At 43.3% G+C, this 13368-nt stretch overlaps 2 protein-coding genes across 2 annotated transcripts; one reads left to right on the top strand and one right to left on the bottom strand.

Moving 5' to 3' along the window:
* Positions 1 to 855: 855 nt before the first annotated feature.
* LOC101483781 (uncharacterized) lies at positions 856 to 3536 on the top strand. Its single transcript, XM_014414291.4, has 7 exons — positions 856 to 1196; positions 1277 to 1336; positions 1602 to 1697; positions 2031 to 2072; positions 2171 to 2200; positions 2276 to 2437; positions 2933 to 3536. Exons 1-7 carry the CDS (start codon positions 1143 to 1145, stop codon positions 3173 to 3175), a joined length of 687 nt encoding a protein of 228 aa, XP_014269777.3. The 5' UTR covers positions 856 to 1142; the 3' UTR covers positions 3176 to 3536.
* Positions 3537 to 3831: 295 nt separating this feature from the next.
* Positions 3832 to 12511, bottom strand: LOC101483015 (uncharacterized). Its single transcript, XM_004576147.4, has 2 exons — positions 12352 to 12511; positions 3832 to 5616 (listed from the first exon to the last, which is right to left on the bottom strand). The coding sequence occupies exons 1-2, from the start codon at positions 12421 to 12423 to the stop codon at positions 4558 to 4560; spliced, it is 1131 nt and encodes a 376-aa protein (XP_004576204.2). The 5' UTR covers positions 12424 to 12511; the 3' UTR covers positions 3832 to 4557.
* Positions 12512 to 13368: the final 857 nt, after the last annotated feature.

Genomic DNA, 13368 nt, shown 5'->3' with positions numbered 1-13368 from the left:
TGAATCAGGTAGAGTATAAAAGCAAGCCAGTTGCTATTAGAAAGGTTTGGGTTCTTTGGTGTGTAAACTCATGCTTTTCATAATAAAGACCACATGTTGGTGGATAAAGTTTATTCCAGCAGGCCAAACTCACAAGTCACATGACCAGATACCCTGAAACGGGAAGGACTGGACTCACAAAGTCTTCTACTTTCAATGGGATTTTAAAACAATTTAAAACAATTCTAAAAACATTAAAAACAGCCGCACCTTCATTAATTTAAATAAATTATTTGAACTGCAGGATCTGAAAATTCCCATCATCCCTACTAAGAAGTCAGACCTGAGATGATTACAAAAAAGGTGAACTGTGATAGGACGATGAATATTAAAGCAGAATTTATTATGAAACTGATGGTTGTGTCTAAGCTGGTTTATTGTTGAGCCTCTTCTGTAACACTTGGCTTCCTCTCTTTCTGGTGTCGTGTGGTTGTGTGGCAGGAAGTCCTGCTGGTTGTGAAATGTGTTTACTGCCAGCTGGATGTGTTGTTGTGTTGGTTCACCGCAGCTCCATGAATCTGACACACACCTCATCTGGAAGTACTTTTAATCCTGATACTTTTTCTTTATCTTATTTCGCTTCCTCTGACATCATCAGTTAAATAAAAGTTAAACTATACAAAATAAACCCAAAGTCCTGGATCAGAGGGCGGAGCTCTGGACTAATGAAGGGCCTGGACACACCTGAGGAACCACAAACATCCAAATGTGTCCTGAGGTTTGATTTCTCCCCATTAAAGCAGGATGGAAGCACTTTGAGCTTCGCCATGTTAAATAGCTGCTTCCATCAGAAGAAACAATAAAACATCTGCATGACGACTGCTTTCACATCACACCCTTACTGCAGTGAACACTTGCTCTCACACACAGAGACACTCCCTGCCAGTATAAATCAGCCTGTTGTTGTTGTTGATGTTTCTCTTGATGGGCGTAACATCCGTGGGAGGGGGGCAGGGACTGAGGGCGACATGATGACATGACACTTCCTGCCAAACACGCAATAAAACAGACGGAGCAGAGCAAGACTCGGTCAGAACCTGCAGGACCCCCCACAGGACCAGGATTACCCCGGACCTCCAGGACCGCCCCGAGAGCTTGTTACGATGTGGCTGCTTCTGATGATCGTCAGCCTGCTGGATCAGAACCAGGCTGTGCCAGTAAGGCTGGATCATACTGGTCAGTTCATGAGACATGAGGCTCATCTGTGACTCTGAGACATGTTTGTTTTTGTCTGCAGCTTCCAGGAGAACTCCACAGCCTTCAGCTCCTCCTGCAGAGCCAAGTGGACCAAACAGCAGTGAGTCAGTGCAGTACAAGTACACAGAGTACTCTCAGTTCTATGTGGCTACAGCTAGAGCAGCAGACTCCATCAGAGTTGTAGTAAACTTGTATTTTGAGGTGTTTTCTTCAGGCAGATATTGATGCAGCTATTTCTTCAGCCTGAGCCTTGTGTTGTGATACACGCTGTAACATGTGTATCCAGATGAAACCCTACTACCTTCCTTACATTAAAGCATCTTCATCTGAAGTCTTCAGTTTCTAACATCACTGTGTGTCTGCAGCCTTCGGCCCCTCCTGACCCCGCTCAGAAGATCACTTCCTCCTCCTCCTCCTCCTCCTCTTCATCAGTTTCCTCGGAGTCAAGCCAGAGTTCAGAGGTCAGAGGTGACCTGAGTTACAACACAATCTCACTGTATACTCTGAGTCTATTTGCAGCTTTGAGGTTAGAGTCTGGTAAAATCTTTAATTTGGTAAAAACTGAACGGAGTTTTATAATAGCCATCAGAAATAATTTTATAATATGTCCTCCATCTGCAGTCATTACGTCCTGACACGTGCTGAGTTTTTTCTTATTTGTAGTTTTTTACCTTGTAGATTAAAAGAAAGAGAAACTGCAGCGTTAAAATGAGCGTCACTGTGCCATGTGACCAATCAGCTGTGGTTATTAAGGACAGAGTGACTGAATCAGTCCGTTTGGTCGATGTTTACAGGGTCCACAAATGGTGCGAGAACGGCAGAACCTGGAGAACACGGTAACACACACACACTCAGCTCCGTAAACAAATATCGTCACTCTTACTGTGCTACAATGTGTGATGTCATGACGTGTGTGTGATGTCATATCCTGCAGGCTGTGGAGCAGGTGGACTCCTCTCAGGAGGTGAGCCGTCACTTTGATGTAAATAAAGCTTATTTCAATGAGATTAAATGTTAAATGTGTGTCTGTGTGTGTCAGAGTGAGGAGCTCCTCCAGCCTCCCAGTGACACCAACAGCACCACCAGCACCAACCTGTGGATCAATGAGCTAGTTTTACTAGGAGAGAGAGCGGGCGAGCAAGAAGGCGACGGAGAGAGAGACACCAGAGATGGAGAGGACAGCGTGGAGAGCCAACACAGGGTGACATCACAGTGACATCACACACACCTGGGCAATACTTTAAACAAGAATGTTTGATCTGATCGTCTGGAAGATCAGATGAGTGAGACTCTGGGGCGCAGACAGCTTAAATTATATTATATTCTATTACATATTATATCTATTATATTATGTTACATTGATGTTGATGGATGCTAATATAAAAATATGCACCTGTCAGGTTTTAGGTTATTTCTGTCTGCAGTCCTGTGCAGGTCACGTGACTTACAGCAATAAAACTAAAACACGAGCTGAGACGAGACTGAAAGCACAGCTGGTTCAAACTGATCTCTGATTGATGAAAGTGTAATGATGACGCATTAGGTGGGCTTGTCCCGTCTCCTGGTTGGGTCTATGGAACTAACCCAGCCTCCCCCTCAAGTCAGCTCGTCGTCTTCTTGGCTCCTTTAGGTTCTACAAAATAAATCAACTCTAGTGTGACTCCCCCCTGTCTCTTTTTACCCCGCCCCCTACCAGCCTTTGCTGATGACCTTCCACCACCTCCTGACACGACCTCGGCACAGAGAACCCGGTCTGATCTCAGAAGTGGCTGCAGAGGGAGGCGTGTCTGAAGTTGGCGACGTGGGCGGTGCCAGAGAGGAAAACTCTGAGTTCCTGCGACTGTGGGGTGACAGCATTGAGCGAGAGGCCGGGCTGACCTTTGACGTGCCTGACCAAGGCCTCCATGAAAATGAGGCGGGGCTTGAGCTGGGGCTGTAGAGACTATCCCCCCATTGTTATGATCACTTATTAACCAGTAAATGATGCGATTATTATTATTATTATTAACTACTGAAGCGTCACAGAACATGTAGCTCCACGTGTTAAATGTTTAACTGTCCCGATCAATCAAGCTCTGAAGTTTTAATGAGCACTGAGCATGAAAGCAGATCATAGCACAGTGAGTATCAGCCTCTGTTTGCATCCCAGCAGTTTAAGCTGAAACAATGAGCTGAGTTTCTGTAAATAAACGTGTTCCCATGTTTTGTTTTTTCTGTTTGAGCCTGAACATTTATTAAACTAAACTTCGCATCTGTGCCTTGTCTCTGTTTGGTAATAAAAAGTTTAAATTTTTCATGAACTCCAGTTCTGTTGCTTTCCCATTTAAATATTACCATGCTTGATCCACTGTAATTATTGAAATTGTTAATAAAATTATGGAGTCTCAAGCAGCTGCATGTTTGACTGCACTGTGATTTAGACTCATTCATCTTTTTGGTTTATTTTTAGTCATTTTGCTGATTTCAGGTCAGTTTTTATTAGTTTTAGATATTTTTTTTCTGATTTTTTACACAATAAAACTCAGATGATAAAGAGAGCTGTGACATGTTTAGATATTTAGGTTATTTTCTTTGAAACTTACAGAAAGGACCAGACTGGTTCGCATCCCTTTATTTTTTTGTCAACAAACATTATAATAAACATTAATGAGGTTAATGATTTCATTTTACAGTCCCTGAAAAGGAAACAAACTTTACTTTGCAGCAGAAAAAACAAAGTAAAATAAATGCAGTTTTACTTCGTTTTAGGTTTTTTTTTTCTCCAGGTAGTGGTTCAGCACTGTAACAACATAGCTTCAGAAAAAGGCAGGATCAGGGCAGCTTCTACAGGAAGCACAAGTTTGTGGTCCTTAAGGAAGAAGTGTGCCATTTATCGTCCTAACAGGAGCAAAGGGTTTTGATTGGGGGCTCTCAAATACCCGATATGCAGAACTGTGAGCAGCTCCTGGTGGTCTGTGGATCCCTGAGGACATCTTCTCCTCTGGTTTTACAGCAAGTTTGTGGAGGTGGGTTCTGGTCAGTCTCATTTTCTGTGCCTACATTAAATAAATGTTTGTCGTCTTTAATTGGGTGTTTGTTTGTTTGTTTTTAAATCTCCCATAGGTATTATTCACAGTATTAATTTAAGAGTGCAACAGAAAGTTTTTCATTTCTGTTGTTCAGCGTTTTTTCCCCCTCACAGCAGCACACTGCAACAAGCAGACCACACAAATGTGTTTATGATGTTCTGAACAATAGAACAATCTCAGATGGAATTCCACTGCAGACAGTAAAAAGGAAGAAGATCTGAAAATCTTCTACATGAAACATGAAATGGTTATTTTATAAAGAGACTTCTGCTGATCCCAGCTCCAAGTTCTCTGTCCTGTTCTGATGTTGTTCTCGGTGTTGTTTGAAGGTGCCCTTGTGACGGAACGTTTGCCCGCAGTCCTCACACCAGTATGGTTTTTCTCCTGTATGGATTCGCATGTGACATGTCAGGCTGAACTGCCGACTGAAGGCTTTCCCACACTCATCACAGCTGTACGGTCTTTCTCCGGTATGGATACGCTGATGTTTCCTCAGAGAGCACGGGCGGGTGAAACTCTGCCCGCACTCCTCACAGTTGTATGGCTTCTCTCCAGTGTGAGTTTTGCTGTGTTTTTGTAAAATACATTTCTGCTTGAAACTTTTCCCACACTTGTCGCAGCTGTACGGCCTTTCTCCAATGATAACTCTTTGATGACTTTTAAGGGAGCACGTGTGAGAAAAAGGTTTTCCACACTCCTCACACCAGGGCGGACTCTCTCCGGTGTGGATTTGCTGGTGGACTTTCAGGGAAAATTTCAATGCAAAACTTTTACCACACTGGTCGCAGCTGTATGGTTTCTCTGCTGTGTGCAAACGTATGCAGTGAGTGTTCAGACTACATTTTAGAGTAAAAGTCTGACCACACTGATCACAGCTGTATGGCCTCTCCCCGGTGTGACTTCGTTTGTGCTTCCTCAGATGGGATGACTGAGTGAAAGCTGAGCCACATGTGTCACAGCTGTACGGTCTCTCTCCTGTGTGAACACGCTGGTGGATCAAGAAACCACTTAGTTGAGTGAAAGTGGAAGGGCACTGATCACACCTGTATGGTTTCTTCCCGATGTGACTTCGCTCGTGCCTCCTCAGATGAGACAACTGAGTGAAAGCTGAGCCACATGTGTCACAGCTGTACGGTCTCTCTCCTGTGTGAACACGCTGGTGCGTTAAGAAAGTCTGCAGTCGAGCGAAAGTGGATGGGCATTGATCACAGCTGTACTGTTTGTCATCCATGTGAATCTTCCGATTCTTGTTTGAGGCGTTGTCATGGTGCTGGGAGCCATGATGTCTGGGTCTCTTGTGGCCACCACGTTTCTATGGCAAAAGAGGAAAAAGAAGGACAATTTGGTACAACAAGGTGAATGTAATTACAGAGACAACACACGGGTTCATAAAATGCTGGGACTGAGCTTTGAAACCTGGTGGAGGAGGGCGGATGGAAAAAGGGAGGAGAAATACATGCGAAACTTGAAAAATTAGAATATCGTGCAAAATTTCATTTATTTCAATCATTTAGTTTAAAAGCTCAACCTAATAATAGGATAGACATTGCAAAGCAAGATATTTAAAACCCTTTATTTGTTATAATTTTAATGATTATGGGTTACAGCTTATGAGAACCCCAAAATCTCAGAAAATTAGAATATTACATGAAATCAATAAAACAAGGATTTTAAATACAGAAATGTCAGAGCTCTGAAAAGTATAATCATGCTTATGTACTCAGTACTTGGTTTGGGCCCCTTTTGCATGAATTACTGATTCAATGCAGCGTGGCATGGATGCAATCAGCCTGTGGCACTGCTGAGGTGCTGTGAAGACCAGGATGCATTGTTCAGTCTCATGTCTCTCATCTTTCTCTTGGCAATGCCCCATAGATTCTCTATGGGTTTCAGGTCAGGTGAGTTTGCTGACCAATCAAGCACAGCATTCCCATGTTCATTGGACCAGGTTTTGGATCTTTTGGCAGTGTGGGCAGGTGCCAATTCCTGCTGCAAAATGAAGTCAGCATCTCCATAAAGCTTGTCGGCAGAAGAAAGCATAACATGCTCCAAAATGTCCTGGTAGACGGCTGCATTTACTCTGGACTTAACAAAGCACAGTGCACCTTTATCTTCCACACTTTTCCCTTCCACATAACTTTCTATTAATGTGCTTTGAAATACCACTTCAGAAACACCCAACTTCTTATGCAATTGCTTTTTGAGGCTTTCCCTTCTTATGGAATGTGTTAATGATGGTTTTCTGCACAACTGTCAGGTCAGCGGTCTCCCCCATGATTGTGATTCCTACTAAACCAGACTAAGAGACCATTTCAAAGCTCAGGAACCCTTTGCAGGTGTTTTGGTTTAATAAGCTGATTAGAGTGTGACACTTTGAGCCTAAAATATTGAACAATATTCTAATTTTTTGAGCTTTTGAATTTGGAGTTTTCATAAACTATAAGCCATAATCACCAAAATACTAACAAATAAAGGCTGGAAATATCTAGCATTGCATGTAATGAGTCTATATAGTACATTAGTTTCACCTTTTAAGTTGAATTAATGAAATAATTGAACATGATATTCAAATTTTTCGAGTTTCACCTGTAGAAGAGGTGGACAGAGAGACAAGTAGGAAGGGAAGAAAAGGAGAAGAAGAAAACGCAGATACTGAAACAAGGAGGAAATGTTTTCTTTCTTTCCTTATTAACACGTCATTTCATTATCTTCTACTTCCTTTCTTCTTCTCTCCTTCCTCATTGGCTTCAACCTCTCCTTAATTTCTTCTCACCCTCCTTGTTCATTTCTCTCTTAGTTATTTCCTTCTCTTCCTCTTTGTTTGGTTCTCTATCTTTCTATCCACTCTTCTTTCAAACTGCTTTCCATCTCTACCTCCTCATTTCTTTCTCTCTCTCTCCATGTTTACTTCTCTCCCATCTCACCTCCTCCTTTCCTTCCCTGTTCCCTCCCTGCCTACTTTCTTCCTCTCTCCTTCATTGTAGAGCATGTTTAGCTGAGGGAGGATAACCAGTGTTATCACGCTGACCTCTGAGTGCCTCGTGCTATCCTCAGATTCATGCTTCAGCAGACTGCAGCTCATTGTGAGCTCTGCACATGAAATTAATAAAACTAGAGCTGGGCGATAGAACGATAACGATATGTATTGTGAAATAACTTTTTCTCGATAGAAAAGTTAAACTATTGCGATAGGCCTCATCTCTCTTGTCCTCTTAAAAAAAAGGGAACAACAGCCAATCCAAATTAAGTAGCGCAGACCCGAACCAATCACAGCCACAGCATCACGTCACGTGACTTGTTACGTACAGCACAAGTGCCAAGCCGCACGTGTGTTTGTTTGGGAAGCAGCCAGCCGCCGTGCCGCCCGGGTAATGGAGGAAATGAGTGTGCCGACTAGAGAAACATCAACCGAAAGCGTGACCGAAGGGAAAACAGATGATGGTTCCAATGCCGGAGAGATTGTCGAACGGAAGAGCCACAGAAGTTCCGTAGTGTGAAGGTATTTCAGCTATTTCAAGTCTGACAAAAACAGAGTAGCGTGCACTGTAAATGTGCCGAAAGCAAGTCTGGAAATACAATAAAGCGGTGCAGCTCAGTCTCTGACTGGAAGTGGTAATTCGTCATTCGGCTTTTGTCAGACTAAAGTAACTGTTAAAACTGTTTGAAAAGCTCAGCTATACAACAAGGAGAGATTGAGAATTTCCTTTTAGTTCTCAGTTTATTTGATATTGACAAAAGTTAGTCAGTTTTGTCTGTTCTTCTGTAAAACAAACTAAGATTTATTTTTAGAATTAATATTTTGTTTTTAAGTGAAATTGACAATTTAGTCTATTTCGTTTGTTCTATTTTGAAACTTAAACATGATATGAAAAAATCTTATATCGCCCAGCTCTACATAAAACTGAACACAAGAGCAGCTCACTCCGGTTTGGCTCCCAGGCTGAAACAATGTTTTTGTTTCTGACTTTCTCTCGAGTCCAAACTCAGAGATCCTCCACTCACAAACTTTGGAACAGCCGACCACAAAGTAATTCACACTGGAGTATTTAAAGTTAATAAATACTGTAAGATTACAACAGAGTAGCTCTACGGGACATTTATTTATGGCCTCACCTACTGAGTATCCATCTGATAACAAACAGGGTGTTGTGTTCAGAACATCCTGTTCTAATCTAATCTACTTTTTGTGTTTGTGCACTAGTGGAGTGATGTGTGTGTGTCTGACTGTCTTGTGTTTCCTCTGCAGGGAGAAACTAGTGCGAGTACATTATGTGTGGACATCACCCCCCGCTCTATTATTATATTTATTATTTATTTGTTTAGTTTTGTCTGAGCTTCTCCACTTTCTCTAAGCTGTTTTCTAATAAACTATTGTTGAAGTTCGCCAACTTAACAGATTGTTTTGATGGTAGAGATCAAACAGAGACAAGAACTTCATTTGACACTCTTTATTTTCCAAGCATTCAGTGAACACATATCTGCGGGACTGTTTTGATCACGCGGACTGGGAAATGTTTCACGTGGCTGCTAGGGACATTGATGAGTACACAGACTCAGTCTGTGGATTTATCAGGAAATGCGTGGAAGATGTCGTCCCATCCAGAACAGTTAAATCCTTCCCAAATCAAAAACCCTGGATTAACGGAGATGTTCGCGCGGCACAGAGCACCGCTTTTGCCTCGGCGAACACATCGGACTACAAACACGCACATTACCAACTCCGGAAGACGATCAAAGCAGCCAAACGTGAGTACAGGGACAGGGTGGAGCAACAGTTTGACAACCCTCGGAGTATGTGGCAGGGACTAAACACGATTGCAGACTTTAGAGGGAAAACCAGCACACCGCAGACCACGGCCTCTCTGTGTGAGGATCTAAACGTATTCTACGCTAGATTCGACACAGCGAACACCATGAGACCGGACAGTGTGCGCACCGCGGATGACGTCAGTGCGCACACTGTGTCTGAGGAGGATGTGCGGAGGTGCTTCAGGAAGGTGAACGCACGCAAAGCTACTGGTCCGGACGGGATTCCCGGCCGCGTCCTCAAGTCATGCGCGGCTCAGCTGGCTGGAGTGTTCACGCACATCTTCAACCTTTCCCTCTCTCTGTCTGTAGTCCCAGCCTGCTTCAAAATGGCCACCATCGTCCCTGTACCCAAATCCTCCACCATCTCCTCATTGAACGACTGGCGACCTGTAGCCCTGACCCCCATCGTGAGCAAATGCTTCGAGAAGCTGGTCAGGGACTTAATCCGCTCTGCACTACCCGACTCACTAGACCCTCTACAGTTCGCATACCGCCACAACAGGTCCACTGATGATGCCATAGCCCTGACACTACATACTGCCCTGTCACACCTGGAGAAGAGAGACACGTATGTGAGAATGCTGTTTGTAGATTACAGCTCAGCATTCAATACCATCGTTCCCTCGAAGCTGGACAGGAAACTGCAGGATCTAGGACTGAGCAGCTCCCTCTGCAGCTGGATCCTTAGCTTCCTGTCTGACAGACGCCAAGTGGTCTGACTGGGCAGCATCACCTCATCCCCCATCACACTGAACACTGGTGCTCCACAGGGGTGTGTACTGAGCCCTCTCCTGTACTCACTCTACACCTACGACTGCACAGCCACTAACAGCTCCAACATCATTGTGAAGTTTGCGGACGACACTACAGTGGTGGGTCTTATCACCAACAGTGATGAGACGGCCTACAGGGAGGAGGTCAGCGCCCTGACCCACTGGTGTCAAGACAACCATCTCACCCTCAACGTCGCAAAGACAAAGGAGTTGATAGTGGACTTCCGGAGGTGCAGAGAAGTACACACCCCCATCACCATCAACGGCGCTGCTGTAGAGAGAGTGAGCAGCTTCCGGTTCCTTGGTGTACATCTGGCTGAGGATCTTACGTGGTCAGTACACACAAACAAAACAGTGAAGAAGGCGCAGCAGCGCCTCTTCTTTCTCAGGAGACTGAAAAGATTCGGCATGAGCCCCCGCATCCTCAGGACCTTCTATCGCTGTGCCATTGAGAGCATCTTCACTGGATGCATCACCACCTGGTATGGCAACAGCACCGCTTACAACCGCAAAGCTCTCCGGAGAGTAGTGCGGTGCTCTGAACGGATAATTGGAGGTGAGCTTCCCTCCCTCCAAGACATCTACAGGAAGCGGTGCCTGAGGAAAGCGGGGAGGATCATCAAGGACTCCAGTCACCCCAGCCATAAACTGTTCAGACTGCTTCCATCAGGAAGGAGGTTCTGCAGCATCCGGTCCTGTACCAGCAGACTGAGAGACAGCTTTTTCCATCAGGCCATCAGACTGCTGAACACGTCATAGACACCTCAGCTTCACTACTGGAACTTCAACATTATGCACTCCACACTGTATATAAATGCCACTTGTTTTGCACATATTCAACTCTGTATATTTTTATATATTTATTTTATTATTTTTTTACTATTTAATTTGTAAAAATGTGTACACACACACACACACACACACACACACACACACACGTAGAAAATATTTAGTATACACATCCAGAAATGCATACACTATTATATATTGTACATATATTTATTAGTTTCAGGTTGGCCATTCTTGTATTTTGCTCGTTTGTGTTGTTGTGTTTTGCACATCTCTGTTGCTTGTGAAGCTCACACACAAGAATTTCACTCACATGCGCTGTGCCAGTGTGCCTGCACATGTGATGTGACAATAAAAGTGATTTGATTTTGATTTGGAGACCAAGCAGCTAGAGCTCTCTATGGGCGAGGTCTGGCTAAACAAAGGGATGTACTCGTGGAAGCTGCTCTCTGTGACACAACTGCTAGTACTTTCTCTCTCCATCTCTATGGTGACACCACTGTCTCCCCATCTTATCTCGCTCACCTTGGTCTACTCCCCTTTCTATGCAAGCTGCTCACATTCTTTGACTACACAGAAGCAGGCCTGAAACTAAAGCAACCTGAAACACAATTAATACAGCATGGAATCAACAGAATTACTTTATTCAATTTAAAAAGAATAATTATCATTAGCTTTGTCGTTTCCATTACTTCATTCCACACTATTTTGTGCAATTTTCAAGCTGCATCTCCAGCATTTTTGTATTGAACCATGTGTTCTCGCTACATTATTAAGAGTTTTGCAAGTTTAGCTCAGAGATCATAAACTCAGTCCTCGCTGCAGGTTTTTTGACACAACAAAACTCTGTGGATGCTCTTAGAGACTGCATTGTGGAGAGCACACTGACCAGCTGCATCACTGCATGGTACAGCAGCACTACTGCTATGGACTGCAAACGCCTGCAGAGCGTGATGACAACTGCAGAGACGATCATCTTGCATATTAAGCGCATAGCTGTTGGTGGCATTAAAAACTGTCTTTAGTGATTCAGGATTCAAGCGTTTATTGTCATATGTACAAAGAAAAGTATTTCTCTGTGTATTGAAATTCTTTCTTTGCTATCCACACACAGATGCCTGGTTAATATTTATAAATAGAACAAACAAAATACAAATAGTATAAATAAATAAATGAAGACAAAATGTAAGTGTGAAATAGATGTAGTGCAAGAGAGCTATAAGAACAACCTGACTCTTTCTCCGTACAGATGCACTAACCTGTAGTTATAGAGCAGATGCAGTTTCTTCATCAGCCTTTCCCCTGTTTTTATGGCCATGAACACATTTGAATCTAGAACTCCAATATTATCCATTCAATTCCGCATTAAAACATTAAAAAACTCAAATTGTTACCTGATAATAATAATACCACTTTTAAAGCCGTTTAAATAACCACCACGGCTTCTGGGAGGACGATTGCTGAGTTTACGAGATGCACCTAAACGCCCCATGCATTCCTGACGGAGTCTACAGCTTGGACCGTAAGTTCTGATGCAGACGCGCACATCGTTTTCTTAAACTGCGCGGCTGTGTCCCGATGGTTGTTTTGTCTCCTTTCTTCTGTCAAAGTTAAAGCCTGAACAGGAAGTCCCTCGTGCCCCTTCACGTCCTCTTTCAGCTGTGATAACCTCTCACCTGTAGCTCAGCGCGAGCTGAGGAGGACTCCTCTCCGTTGCTGTTCTGCGTGTCCCGGCTTTCCTCCTCCATTATTCCTGCTCTGCTCCTGTTCCGCCAAAACTCAGCAGCTCGTCTCAGTACTCTCTCCAACTCTCGCGGTGACTAAAAAATAACGCGAGAAGAACAAAAACACTCCCATGGCCTTTCCTCAAGTACGCGAGTCCCAAGAGTCCGGCACGCACAGACTAGCGATTTGTACAGCGTACTTGATGATGTCACAGGTCCGGAGTTTTTACTCTCTTAATTCAACTGTGACTAACATGTTATGAAGCTTAACTTTAATCTCAGCCAAACCGACTGACTCAGGAACAAAGAAAACACTGAAATAAACCAAACATTAACATTTAGAAGCGATCGAAGTGACTTATGTATCATGTTTGACCTCAGCAGCGAAATCTCTATTAATAAAAATAATGTACATGTATGCCTTAATAAAAACAAACAGGTGAGATGTTAGGACACTTTATTTTTATTTTAGTGGACACTCAAAAATTACAACAGACAGCTGCTGGGGTTTGGAAGAGAACTGAACAAAGATTTAAAATATAATCGATCATTTTGAAGCAGCCTTCAGAATCTCCACGTATTAACATGCTGTCTTTGTTTCCTCCTGAATTGAAATATATCTCAGCCAAAACGATTTACTCAGGAACAAATAAACCAAACATTAACATTTCGAAGTTACCTAAGAGACTCATATATCATGTTTAACCTGAGTAGTGAAAGAGCATGGGAGGGTTGAAAACGATGTGCCGACCTCTCGGTCTGCTATGGAGCTGGTGGGCAGTGTTGGGAAGGTTACTTTTAAAATGTATTCCATTACAGATTACAGATTACAGAATACATGCCCCAAAATGTATATGGAGCTGGTGGGTAACAGATGTCTCGGAAAACGTCGGAGCACGTTTGGAAATATGTGATATGTTGATAAATCGAGCAGATATTTGAAGCTTACACAGCTACATTCTCACTTCA

The sequence above is a fragment of the Maylandia zebra genome, linkage group LG3 (assembly GCF_041146795.1).
Source record: "Maylandia zebra isolate NMK-2024a linkage group LG3, Mzebra_GT3a, whole genome shotgun sequence".
Lineage (NCBI taxonomy): Eukaryota > Metazoa > Chordata > Actinopteri > Cichliformes > Cichlidae > Maylandia > Maylandia zebra.
This window is presented reverse-complemented; position numbering and strand designations above follow the sequence as displayed.

Excerpts from the sequence above, each read along its gene's own strand:
- LOC101483015 (XM_004576147.4), bottom strand. The coding sequence starts at position 12,423 with ATGGAGGAGGAAAGCCGGGACACGCAGAACAGCAACGGAGAGGAGTCC. Across the intron at positions 5,617-12,351 it reads CAGCTCGCGCTGAGCTACAG|AAACGTGGTGGCCACAAGAG; the intron begins GTGAGAGGTTAT and ends CTTTTGCCATAG.
- LOC101483781 (XM_014414291.4), top strand. The coding sequence starts at position 1,143 with ATGTGGCTGCTTCTGATGATCGTCAGCCTGCTGGATCAGAACCAGGCT. Across the intron at positions 2,073-2,170 it reads GGCAGAACCTGGAGAACACG|GCTGTGGAGCAGGTGGACTC; the intron begins GTAACACACACA and ends CATATCCTGCAG. Across the intron at positions 2,438-2,932 it reads GCGTGGAGAGCCAACACAGG|CCTTTGCTGATGACCTTCCA; the intron begins GTGACATCACAG and ends GCCCCCTACCAG.